Source organism: Macadamia integrifolia, chromosome 6 (assembly GCF_013358625.1).
Source record: "Macadamia integrifolia cultivar HAES 741 chromosome 6, SCU_Mint_v3, whole genome shotgun sequence".
Classification (NCBI taxonomy): Eukaryota; Viridiplantae; Streptophyta; class Magnoliopsida; order Proteales; family Proteaceae; genus Macadamia; species Macadamia integrifolia.
Window position 1 is genome coordinate 18,595,863 of NC_056562.1, and position 9,755 is coordinate 18,605,617.

The 9,755-nt window shown below is 39.9% G+C and overlaps 1 protein-coding gene across 4 annotated transcripts in view; it reads left to right on the top strand.

The window, feature by feature from the left end:
• The window catches only part of LOC122080812 (folylpolyglutamate synthase-like), a 36,575-nt gene that overhangs the window by 22,152 nt on the left and 4,668 nt on the right, over nucleotides 1–9,755 (top strand). For all 4 annotated transcript variants that reach the window (XM_042647670.1, XM_042647667.1, XM_042647668.1 and 1 more), the window contains 7 exons: nucleotides 739–822; nucleotides 928–984; nucleotides 1,135–1,195; nucleotides 2,891–2,937; nucleotides 3,050–3,127; nucleotides 3,682–3,846; nucleotides 3,939–4,184. In XM_042647670.1, coding sequence (XP_042503604.1) covers nucleotides 739–822; nucleotides 928–984; nucleotides 1,135–1,195; nucleotides 2,891–2,937; nucleotides 3,050–3,127; nucleotides 3,682–3,846; nucleotides 3,939–4,184 — 738 coding nt within the window. The remainder of the gene's footprint in view (nucleotides 1–738; nucleotides 823–927; nucleotides 985–1,134; nucleotides 1,196–2,890; nucleotides 2,938–3,049; nucleotides 3,128–3,681; nucleotides 3,847–3,938; nucleotides 4,185–9,755) is intronic.

The window sequence follows — 9,755 nt, forward strand, 5'->3', positions numbered from 1 at the left end:
TGGTGAATGCATTCTTGGAGCAAGCTCAATCTTGTGCAAGCTTTGCTCAGGCAACTGTCCCACTTGAGAGTCTAGAAGATTTCCACCACAATGGACGTGCTTCTATCATGTTCAAATTGTAGGGTTTCTATCCCCATTTCTCAGCATCGCTGCTGCTGCAGAACCGGAGCCTGCTAGACCTTATTCCAAGCGTTGGTTGCCTCGGCCTTGTTGCAGCCATGAGCTTAGTAAATCTTTTAAGAAATGAAGAGAGGTATGGTTTAAGGGGTTTCCTTGGTGTATGTTCTGTTGGTGATTATCAATGGCTGTAAGGTCACCAACTTGAAAACTGAAAATTTGAGCAATACAATTTTGGACTAAGTAGCACCATTGTTGTATGGTGGAAGACTACACAATCTAGGTAAAAGTTACCCTTGTCTATATTCAGGATTGTATAGTGTGTATGAAAAAGGGTATAGTGAAATTTAGCATTATGAAAAAGGGTACAGTGGAATTTAGCATTCCTATTTTAATCTTTCTCATGTCCGTCCTGCTTTGTAGAAAAGATGAAATTTCTGAAAGCCATCACGCTTTCTCTGTTTGGCTGAATTTTTGTCAAATTTATATATATTTCTTTAAAGCTTGAATATGGGTATAGTTGACGTAATTTATTTTTCCATGTAAAAGAAACCAAACCAGTTCTGTGCAAAAATGATTTTTATTTCTGAAGTCTGGTGATTTCTTCTCTTGTTTGTACAGGAAAAGACAAATGAAGATGTCCCTATGCCTACATATTTTCGATTCCTGGCTTTGCTAGCATTCAAAATTTTTGTAGCTGAACAGGTTTTCCATATGTTATCATTTATTAATTTCCTTTTCTTTATTATTTCTAATTTCTTGTAAGGCCTCTGGATCTGTGGATCATGAATGTCTATATGTTGTACACAGGTAGATGTTGCAATTTTGGAGGTTGGGTTAGGAGGAAAATTTGACCCAACAAATGTGGTATGTATTAATTTTGTTTAAGCTATAGAATAAAATGACTAAACTAATCTGAAATCTAATAGACTAGAACAGGCCAACTTGTCACTCTGTTGCAGTAGCAATTATTATGGATTTCAGGCAAGATTTTTGTTTTTGTGGTTCCCTTTTCAGGTACAGGCACCAATTGTGTGTGGAATATCTTCACTTGGTTATGACCACATGGAAATTCTTGGTTAGTTATTTTATGATTTTATCCTAAATATTCTTGTAACATTCCTTCTAATATTTAGTTCGTTATAGTGTCAGTGACAAAGTACCGAGAGAGCTTATTTTGCATGTCCTAGAGAAGAGAAGGGGCGTGAATAACTATGTGGATATTATTAAAGACATGTATGAGGGAGTGGTGACGAGTGTCAAAACGACAGAGGGACAAAGTAATGAATTCCCGGTTTCGATTGGATTACATCAAGGATCAGTCCTAAGTCTCTATTTGTTTGCACTCATTATGGATGTTCTAACCAGGCACATCCAAGATCCAATCCCATTGTGTATGCTATTCGCTGATGATATTGTTCTGATAGATGAAACAGTGGAAGGGATTAATACTAAACTGGAGCTATGGAGGTCATGTTTAGAGTCAAAGAGGTTTTATGATAAGTAGAACGAAGACATAATATATGATGTGCCCTTCAGGCAAACTAGTGTGATGGAGTGGTGAAACTTGGAGATCGGGAACTACCTCAAAGTGATAGTTTTAAATTCCTGGGATCCATCATTAGCAAAGAGGGTGATATAGAGGACGATGTTTCCCACAGAATTAAAGTGGGATGGATTAGATGGAGAGGTGCGTTGGGAGTTTTATATGACAAACGCGTGCCTATCAAACTCAAGGGAAAATTTTATCGGATAGTTATACGACCAACTATGACCTATGGAGCAAAATGTTGGGCAGTCAAAACGAGTAATTTGAATAAACTGAGTGTGGCGGAGATGAGAATGCTGAGGATGTTGTGCAGCAAGACCAAAAGAGATAGAGTAAGGAATGATCGCATTAGAGCAATGTGGGAGTCGCCTTTATCCAAGACAAGCTTTGTGAGAACCGGTTGAAGTGGTATGGTCATGTCCAATGGAGACCTATAGATGCCCCAGTGAGGAAGAGTGACCGGATTCAATTGGTTAGAGCCAAAAGAGGTAGGGGCAGGCCCAAAATGAAAGTGGTAAGGAAAGATATGCATATGGTAGGGCTAGATTGTAGTATGACCATGGATAGAGTTATATGGAAAACAAGGACCCGAGTTGCCGACCCCTTATAGGGGATGTTCCTATGATGCTTTTACTTTTGCGTTCACCTATTTTGTCCCTCACCTCGACTTACTTATGTTATCTCTTTATAATCCTATTCTTATCTTGGATCCATGGAGCTGACCTCATTAAGTTGGATAAGGTTATGATTGTTGTTGTTGTTGTTGTAGTACTAGTGTCAGTGACAAGAAAATACGATATGTATGATATCTAAGGAATAGTCAAAACTATGAAGATGCTATGGTATACTTAATATATACTTTAAAGGTTTTATGTTAGATTTGATTAGTGATAAACTTTCTTTAATATTTATGAACCCAATATCATTATCTTTGAAGACAAGGCTTATTTATGAATCATGGCTTTATAATTCTGTAACCGTTTCAAGAATAAAATTTATTTTTCTGATTGAACGTTCAGTTATCAAGTATTGGGTGCTTAACTTGACATTGAAACCAAATTATTAGTTTCTGGATGAAATGATTAAGATCTTTATTCTTCATTTTGTTAGCCGTAAAGGTTGCTATTTTGAATGCGGAAAATTAGTCCACACACCATGATACCTTGAGAGCAATGGAATCTAACAAGTACTAAAGTTGCATTCATTGTTGTGTGCTTTGAGCAGGGCATACCCTTGGAGATATTGCCGGGGAGAAGGCTGGTATCTTGAAGGTGTCCTTAGAACCATATTTACTGAAAGAATGTATTTCAATCAGAAATGCTCTTACTGTTAGCATTCTCCATGATTCTTTCTTTCTTTACTTTTTGCCATTTCCTGATACAGCATGGAGTTCCTGCCTTTACTGTATCACAACCTGATGAAGCAATGGCTGTACTAAAGAAGAAGGCTTCTGAGTTGGATGTAAGTCCTGGTTCGTTTCTGCTTTTGGTGCACATTTAGCAAAAGTTTGAGATTAAATAGTCATCCTCTAAATTCTTCCAAGTCCTAAAAAGTGGAACTTTGCTTTACCAAGTAATGGGCATGAGCTCATTTTTTTTCTTAAACAAAGATAAGTAATGGCTAATTATTTATAAAGATATAATATATTATTAGTCATTCCTTTATTTTGCGATATAAACTCGTGAATAAATCAGAAGAACTTGGCTAAAATGGTACCCTTCTCTCAAACCTTCCTAACTGTGGTCTAAACAATAAATTGGCTCACTGAGTTTTCCAGTCCTTTATTCAGTGAATTTAATTTGATCAGGTGGACAGATTACCTAGTTTAAACCGACAGAACCTGGTCTCTTTCTGGACTTGGAGGAATTATGCCCTTGCAAAGTTGCAATATGCTAATTGACTGCTCATAACCACTAAATTTTCTATGAGAAGCTGTTTACTTTGTAATGTCCAAATAATGGTAATCAAAGGTTGTGGCTTTTATCACCAAGTTGTTGACGTCTTGCTGGTGGCAGGTACCACTTCAAATAGTAATGCCATTGGACATCAGCTTGCTGAATGGTCTAGAACTTGGACTTGTAGGTGAGCATCAATACATAAATGCAGGTCTTGCCATTGCTTTATGTCGTACCTGGCTTCAGAAGACTGGTCATCTAGAAGGCACGTATCTAGATCAGCCTGTAAGTTCTATAGTCTGAGGTCTTCTCCTTTTTGTATCAATGTTTTGGAAATTTGAAAATTCTGTCTTTACTTTCCATCTGCACGAATATAGAGCTCTCTGCCAGAACAGTTTGTAAGAGGTCTTACAACAGCCAGTTTGCAAGGGCGAGCACAAATCATCATTGATCCATGCATAAGATCAGGGGATCTGGTTTTCTATTTGGATGGAGCCCACAGCCCAGAAAGCATGGAAGTGTGCGCAAAGTGGTTTTGTCACACCATCAAGGACAATGTCCAACGGCAGAATTCCTTGGAGGAAAATCCCCAAGATGCAGTCACCGAGGAAAACTTTGCACCAGTAAGAGCACTTTGCTTTCAACTTTGTTCAATTTCTATGTTAAAATTTTTGGTCCTCCTTCCATGGTTATCGAATCAGAATACAGAGATTTGAAAAGGTAAAAAGGAATTTACAACTCCAATTTCCATGCAAATTGTGCTCCCCCTTTCCCCACTAGAGCCTATATCTTTGGTTAGAGCTACAATCAGGTCTTTCTCCACGACCTTGAGCCATTTTCTTATTGGCCCAGTGGCCACCCTTATCATCTTGGGGTCTTCAACATAATTGTCAAGGTGTTTCCTTGGCAACAAGGTGAGTTTCGGGGCCCGAGGCAACCAGCCACCATGTTGTTAAGACGCCTAGTTCACTAAAACCTCTAGGAAAAAGGGAAAAAAGAGAGAAAAGAGAGGAAAAATGAATAAAAAAAGAAAAAAGATGGAATAACATGAAGAAAGAGGAGGAGAAGAAGCAGTATCAGCTCCCATCCCTAGCAGAGAAGTTGTGGGAAAGGTATTGCTGTATCACCAGGTTTTTTAATTGGGGGGAGGGGTGGAGTTGAGATATTTGATGTGGATGGGAACCAGGTGTAGTTTGGCACGACTCTTGACGTGGGATGGGCCATTAAAGGAAATGTTCCTAGATCTCTTCTCTATAGATTGGAATCAAGAAGCGGTGGTGGAAGGCTATATGGAGTGGGCTGAGGATAGAAGGGTTCAGACACCTCATTTTGGGAGAAATTTAAATGGTTGGTAAGTAGGAAGAGTGGTTGTGTTACAAGTGTGATTAATGTAAATTAAGTGGAATGCAATGTTTCGGTGTTACATTTCGGCAAAATGACCAAAATATTGTATCATTTCTGTCATTTTGCCAAAAGATGTGAGATCTCGACTGATTTCATTGAGAAATTTTGCCCATTTTGACTGTAACCTATGGAATTTTCTAGAAATCTAGATTCTTACCAAAATTGTTCACCCTGTATCAAAGCTTTATGGTCTAATCTTTGGCAGATTTAAGTAATATTTGGGCAAATCCTTTCGTTCTTGAAATTTATTTTTACAAAAGAAGAGGATAAGTATGTTGGTGGCGTTGTTTTTAATTTGTTAGACACCATGGACCGATCTACAACTTCACAGAGTTTCTTTTAATTTTCTGATTTAAAGAAAATTAATATTCTTGATACTAAGTTTTGGAAAAAAAAAAAATAAGCAATATATATTGGTCAGGGCTCGATTTTATATATGTTAGAAACCGTTGGTTGGCTACAACTTCATAGAGTAATTTTTTTAATTTTAAAAAATAATTTGAAAATATAAAAAATAAATAAAAGCAGCAAAATATATTGTTTTAGTTTGAAAAATAATGAAAATTTGTGAAATTATGGTTGTTGTGTTTTCAACTAAAGTGATTATTAATGGGCTGTTATTTCATACTTAAAATTTTTTTAATTAGATAATTATTGTTTTTGAAAAAAAAAAATTTAACAATAATTTTAATAGAGAAAAATACAAGACCTAGGGGAAAATATAAAAAAAAAATCACATTTATTATTATTATTATTATTTTAGAAGTGTTAATTGATTTAGTAAAATTAATAATGTCAGCCCTCTTGATGCAACAATGTAAGAAGGTTGCATAATGGCTGAGGAGGGAGGGGTATTCCACGGAGGTATGGCATTGCCCATAAGTTGTGGATAGAGGATGTTGGGTGGTTGTTTTCTAGCTACTGCAAGGCGTCCAAGCACCTTTTGGGTCCAAGGTGACTACGCGTTGTTTTCTGATGAATACGTTTTTATTATATCTTATGCTTTGTTTATTGCACGTTTCTTCTTGCACTTTTCTTTCTTTGTAGAACCTTTAGGTGACAAGAATAAGAGAAACTAAATAACTCTTGATCATGTAACCATATCCCCCTCAAATTCTGGTCGAGTTCACCTTTAGAACAGTAAAAGATATCCCCAAAATTTGGAGGAAATCCAATGGACAGATAGGAAGAAATGAGGTGGAGTGCAAAAGTAGAAACTAGGTTCCCTTATTTAGCAACTTGCAAGAACTCACAAACCAGTGACCTGATTCAGATCAGAATTGGAGCAATTGTCTCAGTTGTGAGTAGAAAACCCCAAAAGATGAGCAGAATCCAGTGGATGAAATATCTTATATGATGCATTCTATTATCAACAAGCAAACACAAAAAACGGGGATAAAAAGTGGAAGAGAAAACATCAGGAAGTGTTACTCCATCAAAGTAAACCAGGGCACTTAGGATTCAGCAAGGAAACAACATCGATTAGGCAATATATTGAGGCAGGTCACATCCATATGCAGTTCAGAGAAATCTAGAGATAGTCCAGTATGAGAGAGCCTTACGTTTCACCAATATATAGGCCAGCATTGGTTGCTGCAGACCACAAACAACCACTTGTAGAGAACCTCAGAATGCAGTTACTATCTATTCCTGCTCTGATACCATGTGACAAAATAAAAATCAGGAATAAACAGTACCTGTGATGGAGAAACCAAGGAGAGAAGAAGTTAATCCTACCGTGAGAAACTTTGCTTATTTATAAAATATTAAAGGAAGAAATTGCTTAGGTAACCTTACTACGTAAATAAGCAAATAACATCAGAAACTTAACCCTCTGGTAGACAGTAAAGACAGACAGCAACTTAACCCTACAGTGAATAACATTGACAATAGACAGTAAATAGGAAACAAAAACTTCAACACAGGCCATGTACCTGTGGAAGAATTCACTTGTTCACAAAGAAGGAGAAAACAGAGAAGGCCTAAGAACAAAAGAAGATTTTTTGATAGCATTTGCAGTTGAGCCCTGTGAGATAGCTGAATTCTAGCTTCCAATATATGCTGCTTTCCTGCTTTTTGGTTACACTGAGCCATATGGATGAAACAATGAGAGGAGAGGTAGCGTAGAGAGCCTTAGAGACAGTTACATGAATCTGAAGTCAATTTTAGAGGCCAGCATGCTCTGGTCCATATTTGACTATCTTTGAGTTTATAGCAAGGAAGCACAATTGTAACGGCAACTGGGTGTTTTAAGAAGGAGATCAGATGTGAATCCATCTCATGGACACATGGACTCAATTCTTGTGAGAGACACGTGAATAAAAAGTAGAAAGGACAAGTGGGTTTTTTTTTTTTGGATGAATAAATAATTCATTACCGAAGAGAAGAATATACAAAGGAAAAAGGGGGGGGGAAGGAAACAAAACCCACAAGGGGGGCATCAAACCCCCAAAGAATCAACTATGGGAGATAGCCATTGGGGGGGGAGATGATAGATGTAGAAAGACCCCAGAAGACAACAATGAGCCTATTCCTTGGGGCGTCTGGGACCGGACGATGACGGAGAGATCTAAGCTTGGAGGACACATCAAAGTAGATGGCCTTCCAAATCCCTTCCAAGGAACGGGAGTTGGGGGTCCATCTACGTAGATTTCGTTCCATCTAAAGGTGGTTGATGTCTACCCAAATCCATTCATGTCTACCCAAATCCATTCACAGGGAAGGGGAAGGATGGGACGAGTGGAGGGCCAGAGGACCTTCTTCCAGATGGATGTAGAGAAGGGGCAAGAGAAGAAAAGATGGTCAACATCCTTAGAACCATGCCAGCACAAACAACAGGAGGTAGGAACCTGGATGTGATGGTAATTAAGGAAGGACTATGTTGGGAGATAGTAGGAGAGGGCACGCCAGGCAGTGAAGCTATGGTGAGGGATGTGACCTTTAAACCAGATGATATTTCTCCAAGGAAGAGTGAGTAAAGTTCCAAGCAGATGCAGAGGAGAAGCGGCCCGAGGAGGAGGGTACCCAATTTATGGTATTCGGTAATCCTCGGTGTTCTGGGGGGATGGGGGGAGGGTAGACTAAAGATCAGGTAAGGAGGGAGGAAGAAGGGGGACCAACCAGTAGGAGAGAGGATAGAGGCAACGGTGGCAGAACAAGTCGAGCCAGAAGCGGCGATGATTCTAAGGGAGACAAGGGGGAGAAGGATGTCCGTAGGGTGCCAAGGGTGAAGCCAGAGCAAGGGGGAGGAGCCATTGCCTATGGTGCAAAAAATTGTAGGAAGGGCTAAGGATTTGGAATTGAGGATGCATCTCCAGATCTAGGAAGTATCGGGAGAGCGGGAGGCAGTCCAAAGGGAATCATATTTAAGGGGAACAGAGTAAACCCAAGAGACACATATACTCTACTGCTTAGAGATTATTTTCCAGATGAGCTTGAGGCTAGCAATAGATTTGACATCCTTTATTTTGTGAAGGCCCAACCCTCCTTTAGACTTGGGTCGGCAGACATTCGACCAACTTATTGGGTGGAGGAATCTGATGGTCTCATTTCCTTTTCAGAGAAAGGCACAGAGGAGAGTGTCATTAGCTTTAGAAGTGGAAGCAGGGAGGGAAAAAATTCCCGACCAATAAAGATAGAGGGATTGGAGGACAGACTTGATAAGGACTAGGCGGCCATCATAAGAGAGGAGCTTCCCCTTGCAAAGTTAGAGCCTTTTCCTAATGGAGTCAAGGATGGGAGAACAGTGATGATGGGAGAGACGAGAGGAGATAAGAGGAAGGCCAAGGTATTTGACGGGAAGGGTTCCAGTGGAGAATCCAGAGATGGTAAGGAGTAGGGCTTGACGGGAGTCCGAGACTCTCGAAAGGAAAAGGTTAGATTTGAGGAGATTAATTTTCAAGCCAGAAAGGGGTTCAGAAAGCTGGAGGGAGGCCATGATGTTGGATATGGAGACATGATCGGCTTTAGAGAAGATCATGAGATTGTTAGTGAAAGCCAGGTGGGTGAGCATAAGAGCTTTACATTTAGGGATGGGGGAGATGAGGTGTTGGCTAGTGGAGGATTGGATTGAGCGGGGGAGGACTTCAAGGGCCAAGCAAAAAAGAAAGGGGGAGACAGGGTACCCCAGCCTGATGCCTGTCGCAGTGGAGAAATACCCCGCAGGGCTACCATTGAGGAGGACGGATAAACGGGGGGTGGATATACAAGAGTGAATCCAGTAAACGAAGGAGGGGGGAAGGACATTTGGAGGAGGACAGAGGAGATAAATTCTTAACGGATCAAGTCAAACGCCTTGTATATATCTATCTTCTTCAGGGCCACTGACGAGTGAGGTTTGTGGTTGAAGCCTCAGACAATCTTATGGCAAAGGATGATGTTGTCCGATATGCTTCTTCTAGCAATAAAAGCAGATTGATTTGGACTGACGAGGGAATCAATAACCTTTTGGATCCTGTTGGCAAGGATCTTGGCAATAAACTTGTATTGAAGATTGCAGAGGGAGATGGATCTGAAATCAGTCATGCTTTGAGCACCATCCTTCTTGGGGATGAGGCAAAGGAAGGAATGGTTGATGCCGGAGATTTGGGTGGAGTTGAGGAAAAAACTGCGGATGGCGAAGATGAGGTCTTCACGAATGATGAAAAAGGAAATCCTACGGGCTTGTTGGTTCATGATGAAAAAGGAATCACTTGAAAGGACACTAAATTGGCACACTCTCAAACCTGTAGTGCAGATATTAGAAAGGGGGGAGTGGGGTGGGGGAATTGGGAGGCAGGGGCAGGCCGGGT